The following is a 12,756-nucleotide window of genomic DNA, read 5'->3' as shown; positions in this document are numbered from 1 at the left end:
TTGAAGTATTCTTAGAATTATTATCCTTTTTCCAAACATTAGGCAGGAGTCCACAGTTGAGAGTGATGCCTGATGTTGATAGAAGGGTTACGACATCTTTCTCAACCTTAACTGGCCATCAATTAATGAGGTATCTAGAGATATGCTGAAGAAGGGGATCTGCTGATGTTTCTGCTCTGATTTTGTGGACCGTGGCCGGAAGATCTTCAGCAGTATCCGATACAATCTGGTGGACTTCACAATCAATTGAAATCACAGCCACAACTGCATCTTCATTTTCATTAACCTGCTGGTTCATAAGTCTGGAGAGGGCATCTGCCTAACCTAGTTTCAGGATTGCTGTGTATTTGATTTCAAAATCATAGGCTAATGATTTTGCCCGCCTTTGGTATCCGTGCAGCATGGGGTTGGCTGTATACACCGGGATGCCTTTCTTGGACTCAAAGATGGACAAGTGATTTGTAAGGAGAGTGAAGTGTCTGCCATAAAGCACCTTGTGGAATTTATTCACTGCAAGGTGATTCCCAAGACTTCCTTCTCAATTTGCCCATATTTCCTTACTGCTGCAGTCAGTGGGCTGGCTGCTTGCATGAAAACTTTTTCAGAACCATCAGGGGATATATGGGATGTGACAGCTCTCATCCCATAGCTGGACACATGCATCGCGATGACGATTGGCAGCACTGGCTTGAAATGAGTCAAGAGAAAGTTGAATCACAGCATATTCTTCACCTGATCAAAAGCTTCATAGCATTGTGTGGACCATTTCCACATAGCACCTTTGCTGAGCTGAACATTCAGTGGTTCCCTTAGCCTGTGCATTGCTGGGGGAACTGCTGAATAATTACTGGCCATGATCATAAACTGTTGACATCTGACAGCGGAGGAATCTTCAAAATAGAAGTGATTTTTTTTTAGGATCTGGGTGACGACCATGCTCATCCATGCTGAATCCCAGATACTTGACTGAAGACATCATGGGGCTGCATTTTTCAGCCTGAAATTGTAATGCAAAGTCTTGTAGTTTGTTGAAAACTTGGTCCAGGCAGTGGCAAATCTGTATCCATCACAAAGATGCCATTGAGGTAAGCAGCAACCCCATCAATACCACACAACATGGTGTCCATTAGCTGCTGGAAAACTGAAGAAGCTGCCTTCACCCTGAAGGGCTGACAGAGGAAGGCAAACAACACTCTCTGTGTTATAAAATTGTGAGAAGGTTCTGTTAAATTTCTGTCACTTTTGCCTGGAGGTAGGCTTTAGCCAAGTCCAACTTTCTGAAGTAGGGACCACCGTTCAATTTTACAAAATGCTGGTAGTGGGTACCAGTGTTTCTCTGCCACATTGAGACCAATTCAGAAATCTGTTCATAACCTAACTGTACTGTTGACTTTCCTGATAATGACTATAGGAACTGTCCAATGGGAGTAGTTGACACCTTTGATCACACCAGCTTGTTGCAGGCAATCTAGCTCTAGCTTTTGCTCCGTGATTTGTAAGGCTGCATATGGTACTGGTCTTTTGGGACAGAAGACTAGCTTTGTGTCTGGGAGATGGAGTTCTGCTTGCAGTTTGGTGCAGCCACCTAAACCTTCATGAAACACTGTTGCATAGCATTGTGGCAGTTGTTAAATGGTCTCACATACTGACGGTGGCATGGTGTCAACTGACATGATTTGAATGATCATTCTCTTCATACAGACTTCATCCAGAGGGATGGCTGCAGAGATCAAGCTTGTCCATCCATTCCATTGCAAGGAGATTCAGATCTGGCTGGTCTGTTAGGTAACACACACCATTGACTTTATTACTGTTCAGCTTCTCCATGCACTGCAGTTCACTAATCAGTGGAGGGGCCCAGCAGGTGGAAAGATGAGTTGATTTGACTGGTGGCGATCCAAGTTCCCGCCATCTGCATTTGGAAGTAAAGGTGATGTCTGACACCGTGTCAAGTTACAGATTGACCAACATACCATCTCCTGGGAGCAAGGTCCATTTTGAATGTGACTGTTAAATTCCTTGTGGATTTTGATGGTTTTTGAAACTTCGATCCTTGTGTTCCACTGGCCTTGAACAGTGAAGAATAGCAAAAGCACTCTTTGTCACTATGGCAATGGCATTTGCTGCAAATGTGTTTCTTGTATTGGCATTTTTCTGTTAAGTGCCTTGCACCACAGTTCCAATAAGCTGTGTGATGATGTCTGGGCCATTGGGCACTACAGTGACTTTGTTCTGTTCGACCAGGTTTGGAATTGGGTTTCAGGTTGATCAAATGCTGACGTTCTTGAGTGACAGCTTGTAGAGTCGTATCAGGGTCTTGCTCCAGTCTGGCCAGGAGCCGTTTGCGAATGTCTGCATTGCCAGGCACCTGAAATCATCAAATAAAGATCAGACATTTGAACTGTGATTCAGTCATGTTACGCAGCTTGAACTTCTCATATTTGTGATTGACGATGCCGGCATATGTGATAAAGTCATTGGCAATGAGTTTTAGGCAACAGTAGCGAACACTGAAGAGAGATGACTGCTCTCCAAAAACGCTTGTTAGCTGTTGGACAGTTTCATTAAATGCTAGGTCCCTCGGGCTCTTAGGAAGAATGAAGTTAAAATAGCGCTCATGTTCAGCGGTACCTGACTTGTGAAACAAATTGCATAGGTTTGAGGAGATGTCTTTACTGGTGATCTCAAACCAGAATATATCTTCATAGCACTTGAACCATGATTCAAACGTAACTTCTGAAGTGGTATCGAACTGTAAGTTTGAAATAGATGCAACAACTGATTCTCAGTCTATGTTACAAGCCTACACCGGTGACTGTCCCACACTCTTCCTACGCTACATTGCCAACTACATTGGTGCTGCTTCCTGAACCCAAGCTGAACTCGTCAACTTCATCCACTTTACCCCCAACTCCCACCCTGCCCTCAAATTTACCTGGTCCATTTTCAAAACCTCCCTCCTCTTTCTCGATTTCACTGTCTATCTCTGGAGACAGCTTATCTACTGAGATCTATTATAAACCCATAGATTCTCACGTCTACCTGGACTATACCTCTCCCCACACAGTTACTTGTGAAAATGCCATCCCCTTCTCACAATTCCTCCACCTCTGCAGCATCTGCTCTGAGGATGAGGCTTTTCGTTCTAGAATAAAGGAGATGTCCTCCTTTTCAAAGAAAGGGGCTTCCCTTTCTCCACCATCAACGCTGCTCTCAATCGCATCTCTTCCATTTCACACATGTCTGCTCTTACCCCAACCTCCTGCTACCCTACCTGGGATTGGGTCCTCTTGTCCTCATCTATCACCCCACCAGCCTCTGCGTTCTGCACATAATTCTCTGAAACGTACACCATTTCCAACAGGATCCCACTACCAAACACATCTTTCCCTCCCCACCCACTCCCCCCAACCTTCTGCTTTCCGCAGGGATCACCCCCTATGCAAATCCCTTGTTCATTTGTCCCTCCCGGCACTTATCCTTGCAACTGGAACAAGTGCTTTCCCTACCCCTACACCTCGTCCCTCACTACCACTCAGGGCCCTAAACAGTCCTTCCAAGTGAGGCGACACTTCACCTGTGAGTCTGTTGGGGTCATATACTGTGGCCGGTGTTCCCGGTGTGGCCTCCTGTATATCGGTGAGACCCGACAGAGATTGGGAGACTGCTTCACCAAGCACCTACGCTTTATCCGCCAGAAAAAGCTGGATTTCCCAGTGGTCACTCATTTTAATTCGACTTTCCATTCCCATTCCGATGTGTCTATCCATGGCATAGGTTGGAGGAACAACACCTTATATTCCGTTTGGTAGCCTTCAACCTGATGGCATGAACATCGATTTCTATAACTTCCAGTAATGCCCCCTCACCCCCACTTCACTATTTCCCATCCTCTCTTCTTTTTCTCTCTCTCTCTCTCTCTCTCTCTCTCTCTCTCTCTCACCTTATCTCCTTGCCATTGCCTCCCTCCTCCACCCTTTTCTTTCTTCCATGGCCTTCTGACTCTTTCACCAATCAACTTCCCAGCTCTTTACTTCCCCCTACCCCCTTTAGGTTTCACCTATCACCTTGTGTTTATCTCTCCCCTCCCCCAGTTTTTAAATCTACTCCTCAACTATTTTCCTCCAGTCCTGCAAAGGGTTTCAGCCCGAAACATCGACAGTACTCTTTTCCTCGATGCTGCCTGGCCGGCTGAGTTCCTCCAGCATTTTGTGTGTGTGGCTCGGTAATTTCCAACATCTGAAAGTTTCTCTTGTTTGTGACTCGTATGAGTTCTGTTCAGTGTTTGACACCAACATGATTGGACTCACTGACAACCTGCCGGTTAATGTTTCAATTAACTTCAGCTGTGCCGCATCAAATTGAGTTAGTTTGTTACTCTTGTAGGATTCTGCGCAAGTCTTCTGCTGAAATTGCCATATCATTATAATACATTACCTCGTCGCCAGTTCGTTGTGTTCACTCACCTATAACTACTGATGAGACCTGAAGCCAGACAATAGAATAAGCTGGAATTCTAAATAACCCTTTATTCAGAAAATCCACACCAGTCTCAAAACTCAAGTCAACTCAAACTCTCACTCCCCAGTACAAATATTTAAGTGGTTTACCTCAGAACATCTGAGTCCTCGACTGGTTCAATGGCCAATCAATGAAAGTCATCCTGGGATTGGTTTCAGCTGACCACTAGGTGCTGATTGTTTTGGCCGGAAACAGATGGAATTTTTGCCTTCATCAGCCAGGCATTCAGCATAAGCTCAGGAACGTCCTAGTAAAACATTGCAATATTGTGTAGTTCTGATCACCGCACTATAGGAAGATTGCGATGGCACTTGAGAGGGAAAAGAGGGGATTCCCCAGAGCAGTGACACAAGTCTTTGAATGCTGGCATCTGGAGCAACAAACAAACTACTGAAGGAACTCGGCAGCCAAGCAGCGTCTGTAGCAGTGGGGTTGGGGTGGGGGGGGGCAGTTGTTGGGGAAGAAACCTTCAGTCTTCTGGGTTAAAACACTGCATGGACACTCAAAGCATCAACAATTCCTGAGACAAAATCTGCAGGAAATCTAAAGCAACACACTGCAGGCCAGGCAGCATCTGTGGAAAACAGTCCACGTTTTGGGCTGAGCCCTGACGAAGGGCCACAACCCGAAACGTCGACTCTACTCTTTTCCACAGATGCTGCCTGGCCTGCTGAGCTCCTCCAACACTTTATGTGTGTGTTGCAGCAATTTCTAAGACGTTGCTCGACATGCTGAGATCAGGATCAGGTTTACTATCACTGACATTTTTGGTGAAGTGTGTTGTTCTGTGGCAGCTGAATTACAAAAATTAAATAAATAGCGCTGAAAAGGAATAATGGGTTAGTGTTCAGAGGTTCATGGACTGTCCAGAAATTTGATGGTGGAGGGGAAGAAGCATTTCCTAAATCCTAAATCATTGAATGTGTGTTTTCAGGCTCTTGTACCTCTTCCCTGATGATAGTAATCTACCATAAATACTGCCTGGGCAGGGCGAAAAGCATTATCATCTCACCCTAACCATGGCCTTTTTACTCTCCTCCCATCCGGTAGGCGCTACAGGAGCCTCTGCTCCCGCACCAGCAGGCTCAGGAAGAGCTTCTTCCCTGAGGCTGTGACACTGCTGAAACTCACATCACAGCACTAAGCAGTATTATACCCACATTCTACTGTCTCAGTACTTTTATATTTGTGTGCTGTAGCACTTTTTTTATTCGCAGTTATTTTGTAAATAACACTATTCTTTGCATTTCTGGTCAGATGTTAAATGCATTTCATTGGCTTTGTATCTGTACTCGGCACAATGACAATGAAGTTGAATCTAATCCAATCTATTGAGAGGAGGGCACGTAGCAGTTGGTGAGGATCCTTAATGGTGGATGCTGTTTTCTTGAGTATCATCTTTTAACAGTGTCCTCGGTACTGGGAAGGGTTGTACCATGGTGGAGCTGGCTGAGTCCGCAATCGTCTGCAGCTTCTTTTCGATCCTGTGCATTGGAGCTGCCACATCAGACAGTGATGCAGTCAGTCAGAATGCTCTCACGGTGAACTGTAGGAATTTGCTGGAGTCTTCAGTGACATTCCATATCTCAAATTCCCAATCAGGTGTAGCTTCTTTGTTGATGCATCCATATGTTGGGCCCTTGGAGATGTTAACACACAGGAGCTTGAGGCTTCTCATGCTTTTCACTGCTGAGCTCTTAAGTTCCTCCAGCAGGTTCCCCTCCCGCCCCCCCCCCCCCCCCAGCGGGAAGTTGCCTGAGATGGCGGGCTTCAGTTACAAGAAGAGATTGGAGAGGCTAGGTCTGTCCTCCCTAGAGCAGGAGAAATTGGAGGTGGGATAGGAACCTAACAGGATCATTAGTAGTATAAATAGCAAGAACGGTTTCCCAATATCAGTGGCATCATGGCCCAGAGGGTGGAGATATAGGAGAAGGGGGTCTAGAGTGGATTTGAGTTGCCTCTGTTTGCCCAAAGGAGGTTTGGAATGTGCTGCTGGAGGGAGTGGTAGAGGCAGAAATGATTTAGAGCACTGGAAACTGGGCAAGGGACCAGGTGCTGGCTGATGTCCGACTGAGTTGCAGTGGACTTCAACTCTAAAGGAGTACCTGGATCAGCACACGAATCATCAAGACACAGGAGGTTACGGAGCAACTGAAGATAGGATTTGATAGACGAGTTAGTGAGAATGAGAATCAGATGTGTGATTACTGGCATATGACATGTAATTTGAAGATGAAAGATTAGCTTTGTCACATTACATCGAAAAATACAGCGAAATGCATCGTTTGCATCAATGACCAACTCAATATGCTAGGGGCAACCTGCAAATATCGCCATCTTTCTGACACCAACATAGCATGCCCACATCTTACTAACCCTAACCTGTACATCTTTGGAATGTGTGAGGAAAGCAGAGCACGCAGAGGAAACTCACAAGGTCATGGGAAGAACATACAGACTCCTTAAAAATGTAATTAAACCTGGGTTGCTGGCACTGTAAAACATTATGCGAACAGCTAAGCTACAGTACAGTGTAATACATAAAAAAAAATTACTATCTTACAATAAGAGAGAAATGAATGAAAAAATGGATAAGTAGTGCAAAAAAGAGCAAAATAGTCGCGCAGTGTTTGTCAGTGCATGGACCATTCAAAAATATGCTGGAGAGGAAGAAGTTTTTCCTGAAAAGTTGAGTGTGAGTCTTCAGGCTTCTGTTCTGTTCCATCTCCCATTGTTAGTAATGAGAAGAGGGCATGTGAGGGATCGTGAGGGCCCTTAGTGATCTATGCTGCCTTCTTGAAATGCCACCCTTTGAAGATGTCCTCAATGGTGGGGAATTTGGTTTCTGTGCTGTGTGATGCTGGGAAAAGTCTCGCCTCACACAGAGGTCATTGCATTTGGAAGGCTGTCATCCTTGCCCCAGGACATGTCTGTGGGAGGTTCTGAAGGCAGTGTCCTAGGAATAAACGCTTTGAGTTGTTGTATTGATGACAATCCTTCTGTCAAAAGGTTAGACATGTGTGTGTGCTCTTGTCTGTTTTTGATTGCCACTGCTCAGACTGTGCCCGTAGATGTCTGTAGTCTGGATCTTCAACCCGCGCTTACTCCCTGGGCGAAGCATCAGTAGGGTCAGGAGGGTGCCAGGGAAAGGTGACTGGTGGTGGGTCATGAGCTTGAGGGATGGAGGAGGAGAGGGTTCCCTCAAGCAGATGAACCAGCTTCATTATCACCGATTTGTTTCCCTCCTCAGGAGAAGCAACTTCGTCGGACTCGAACCAAGCATCCACCAGCACATCGTTTGCCAACTAAACCGAGGACTAGCAGCGCAGTGCACACCCTTCCCCACCCCTCTTAGCCCTATCCCTGACCCACCTTATCGTCCCCAACCCTATCTCCATCCTCATTCTCAACTCCTGTCCCCATCTCCATTCCTCCTACTCCTAACCCTATCCCACAGTCCCACAGTTCAGCTCAGGTACTCCTCCCTTCCCAAACTCCACACACCTTGCCTCCTTGTACTCTGACCCACTCTACATCAAACCCCTTCTCTCCTCTCAATCCCATTCACCTCTCTCCCTTCACCCCTTTTCCTCTCCCCTCCCACCTGCCTGTGCTCTCCCCTGCCTCTCCCCACCCCATCACCCTCTCCCTCCCCTCCCCTCCCCTCCCCCTCTCTCCCTCCCCTATCCCACTCTCCCCTACCCCCTCTCCCTCGCCTTCCCCTCTCTCTCCCTCCCCTTCCCCCTCGTTCCCACCCCAACCCCATCTCCCCCTCCCCCTCCCTATCACCTTGCCCTTACTCATTTGCTCTCTCCGCACTACCCTCCCATGTACCTTCCTTTCCTTATTCCCTGAAACCCCATCTTTTGCTGTTCCCAATTTCCTTCCCTCACTCTCTGACACCTTCCCTCTGATTTCCATTTCCTCTTCTCTGCCTCCCCTCGCCCTTGCTTCCCTCTTCTGCCTAACCCCTCCCTTCTCCCCTTTGGTTCCTCTGTTCCCAACCCCACCCCTTGCTCCATCTGCTGGCTGCTGCACCATTGTAACCACCGCGTCTGGACGGAGGGCACGGCTCAGTCTTACCTGGTGCCATCTGCTCTGGCTGGCGTCTCCTGCGTGCATCTGCTCTCTGGGGCATTGTACAGTGTAGGCGGGTACATTGTTGGTCTGCCATCCCCTTCGTCTCTTGTTTTATTTGTCTAACATTTTAATTAAATCCAAAATGGAGTTTTTTTTTAAAGCTTGTTGTCATCAAGTTATGAGGTGTGGTAACAGACCCTTCAGCCCATCTTGTCCATGCTGACCAAGGTGCATTCCTGAGCTAGTTCCATTTGCTCATGTTTGGTCTATATCCCTGTAACCCTTTTCTATCCACATGACCTGTCTAAACGTCTTCTAAATGTTGTAATTGTACCCACCTTTTCTGACAGCCTCCATTCCACATCCCACCACATTTTGGGTGGAACATCTTGCCCCTCAGGTCCCCTTTAAGTCTTTCCCCTCTCATTTTAAATCTTTCCCCTCTAGTTTTAGACTCCTCTACCTGACAATCCACCTTATCTATGGCCCTCATGATTTTATAATGTTCTACGAGGTCATTTCTCAGCCTCCTCAGGGAAAACAGTGCCAGCAACACTCCCCAAGGCCCTCCGATTTACTGTGCAAGTCCTGCCCTGGTTTAATTTCACAAAATCCATTGTTTTGTACTTGCCTCAGTTCAAATCCATCTACCCACTTTCCCAGTTGACCATTATCTCCCATTGTAACTCTTTTCACTGTCAACTTTTGGTGTCATTTGCAAATTTGCCAGTCATGTCATCTTCTTATCCAAATGGTTAATTTAGATGACAAGTAACAGTGGGCCCAGCACCAGTGCCTTGCCTTTCAAAAACACTGGTAAATCCTGTCCCTCAGAAATCCCTCCAGATACATCCCCACCACTGACGTCAGGTTCACCGGTCTGTAGTTCCTGGTTTGTCCTTGCAGCCCCTCTTAAATAAAGGCACAGTGTCAGCCATCCTCCATGCAGCCAGTACTTCACCCATGGATAATGAAGATACACAAATCTCTGAAGATGCACAGGATTGTGATGCTAGAATCCGGACCAACAAAAAAAACTACAGGTCAGGCGGCATCTGTGGAGGGAAATGGATGGTTGACGTTACAGATTGAGACCCTGCATCAGCTCTGAGGATATAAACGGGAGATGGTTAGTATAAAGGGGGGGGGGGGTGAGGCAAGCGATGGGTGATTCTAGATGAGGAGGCATTGGAGAACGTATGGAGCTAGGTGGGCAGAGGGGGGGTGGAGAGAGTGACAGAGACTGGGAGGTCATCCTCTGCCTGGCTCCCAGCAATTGATCCATCTTTGTGTACATCTCCTCTTTTGGAATGTGTTTTGGGACATCTGTTTTCTTCCCTGAACCCTCCAGCGTCTGTGGTCTTCAGATGAGAAATATTCATTTCAGGCACATGAATGACCATACTGCTCCTTCGGGGGTGCCAATTCTCTCTCTAGTTATTCTTTTGCTTGTAAAATATGTAAATAATCTCTTGGGATAGGATGCCAAAGAGATCTCATGTCCTTCTTGATTTCCTCTTTAAGCATATTGCTACATCTCTTATACTCTTCAAGGATTCACTCAATCCCAGCTGCCTACTGATATTTGCCTCCTTTTCCCCAGTCAGAGCCTCTCTCTCTCCTCAGCCAGGATTTCCTCATTCCACTAGTCTTGCCATTCATTCTGTTGGCCCCAGACACACTCCTGATTTTAAAGCACGTCCCCCACTTGGCAGATGTCCCTTTACCTAACAACAGGCTGTCCCAATCAACGTATGCAGCTTACAACAGGAATTCTGCAGATGCTGGAAATTCAAGCAACACACATAAAAGTTGCTGGTGAACGCAGCAGGCCAGGCAGCATCTCTAGGAAGAGGTGCAGTTGACGTTTCAGGCCGAGACCCTTCGTCAGGACTAACTGAAGGAAGAGTGAGTAAGGGATTTGAAAGTTGGAGGGGGAGGGGGAGGGGGAGATGCAAAATGATAGGAGAAGACAGGAGGGGGAGGGATGGAGCCAAGAACTGGACAGGTGATAGGCAAAAGGGATACGAGAGGATCATGGGACAGGAGATCCGGGGAGAAAGACAAGCGGGGGGGACCCAGAGGATGGGCAAGGGGTATATTCAGAGGGACAGAGGGAGAAAAAGGAGAGTAGGAGAAAGAATGTGTGTATAAAAATAAGTAACAGATGGGGTACGAGGGGGAGGTGGGGCATTAGCGGAAGTTAGAGAAGTCGATGTTCATGCCATCAGGTTGGAGGCTACCCAGACGGAATATAAGGTGTTGTTCCTCCAACCTGAGTGTGGCTTCATCTTTACAGTAGAGGAGGCCGTGGATAGACATGTCAGAATGGGAATGGGATGTGGAATTAAAATGTGTGGCCACTGGGAGATCCTGCTTTCTCTGGCGGACAGAGCGTAGGTGTTCAGCAAAGCGGTCTCCCAGTCTGCGTCGGGTATGCAGCTTCCTGTCTAATGCTGATATAATGAGCCTTGACCCAATTTATGGCTTAAATTTCTAGAGAAGTCCTGCCCTTTTCCATAACTATTTTAAATCAGACTTTTTGGAGCAGCAGAGGATGAAAGGTGACTTGACAGAGGGGTGTAAGATAATGAAAGGCACAGATAGAGGTGACAGCCCCCACCTTTTTCCCCAGGAGGACATTCATTTAAAGTGAGTGGAGGAAATTTCGGGGGCAATGTCAGAGATATATTTTACACAAGGAGTCATGGGTGTGTGGAATTTACTGCCAGGAATGGTGGCTGAGGCTGATACATTAGGGATCTTTAAGAGACTTAGGCATATGGATGTAAAAAAAGTGGAGGGCTTAGTGTGTGTAGGAGGGAAGAGTTAGATTAATTGTGAAGTAGTTTTATGTAAGTCAGCACAGAATTGTGGGCCAAAGGGCCCATACTGTGCTGTATTGTTGTATGTTTTTTTTTAGGCATCTGTTAGTCTCGTGAGACCATGGATTTGCACCTTGGAAGGTTTCCAGGGTGCAGGCCTGGGCGAAGGTTGTATGGAAGACTGGCAGTTGCCCATGCTGCAAGTCTCCCCTCTCCACAACACCAATGTTGTCCAAGGGAAGGGCACTAGGGCCGATACAGCTTGGCACTGGTGTCGTCACAGAGCAATGTGTGGTTAAGTGCCTTGATCAAGGACACACACACTGCCTCAGCTGAGGCTCGAACTAGCGACCTTCAGTCACTAGACCGACGCCTTAACCACTTAATTCTAAATCGAGTAAAATTACAGTCACCTCCCAAAGTGCTCCCCCACTGATACCTCAGTCACTTGCCTAGACTCATTTCCCATTGGAGGTCTAGTGTTGTCTCCTCTCTAGTAGGGCTATCTACATATTCCTTGGGATGAGCCTGTTCCTTCATTGAAAGCCACCGTAAGGCTGATTTATACTTGTGCGTATGGGCTACGCCTTAGGTCTGATTTATACTTTTGCGTAGCCCTACGCCGTAGTGAGCATGTGTAGTTGTGTCTGTGTTGCTCTGCAATTCACCAAAATGCTAGTTGGCGGTGAGGTTTCTATGCCACTGTGTTGAGTTTCTTCGTGAGAGACATGGACGAGGAAATGCATTTCAAATATTTTCGGATGTCGGCAGGTAGATTTGACGATTTCGTTCGTCGTCTCCAACCATTTATTTCGCATCAGTGTACAGACATGGCGGAGAAAAGCAACCGGTAATGCGATGCTACCAAGCTGACCAATCACAGTTCTTGCAGTCTGCGTCGCCGCGACACATGACTTACATTTTTGGGGAGGTGCATGTCACCCTACGGCGTAGGGTACGCAGTACCTACGGCGTACATTTGATGCAGAAGTATAAATTGGGCTTAAGTTGATCCAGCACGAGGATGCTGGAAATTCAAGCAACACACATCAAGGTTGCTGGTGAACGCAGCAGGCCAGGCAGCATCTCTAGGAAGAGGTAGAGATGCTGCGTTCACCAGCAACTTTGATGTGTGTTGCTTAAGTTGATCCAGTCTTGGCCTCCTCGCCACTCTCTCTCTGAACCCCATAACTGCCCTGTGGTTTCTAAATGTCAGTCTTCACCTTGAATGCATGCAGTGACTTCATCTCCACCACTGTCTGCGGGAGGCAGCTCCAGAGAGTCACCCCTTCCCCTCCCCGAGAGAAGTTGTTCCTCCTCCTCTGTGTCT

General features: G+C 47.0%; 1 protein-coding gene across 2 annotated transcripts in view; it reads left to right on the top strand.

Annotated features, from left to right (window-relative positions):
• LOC134350909 (glycogen synthase kinase-3 beta-like) overlaps positions 1-8,767 on the top strand; it is a 77,050-nt gene extending 68,283 nt beyond the window's left edge. For both annotated transcript variants that reach the window (XM_063056745.1, XM_063056744.1), the window contains exon 10: positions 7,772-8,767. In XM_063056745.1, coding sequence (XP_062912815.1) covers positions 7,772-7,830 — 59 coding nt within the window. In that variant the 3' untranslated portion in view covers positions 7,831-8,767. The remainder of the gene's footprint in view (positions 1-7,771) is intronic.
• The last annotated feature ends 3,989 nt before the right edge of the window (positions 8,768-12,756 follow it).

Source organism: Mobula hypostoma, chromosome 8 (assembly GCF_963921235.1).
Source record: "Mobula hypostoma chromosome 8, sMobHyp1.1, whole genome shotgun sequence".
NCBI lineage: Eukaryota > Metazoa > Chordata > Chondrichthyes > Myliobatiformes > Myliobatidae > Mobula > Mobula hypostoma.
This window is presented reverse-complemented; position numbering and strand designations above follow the sequence as displayed.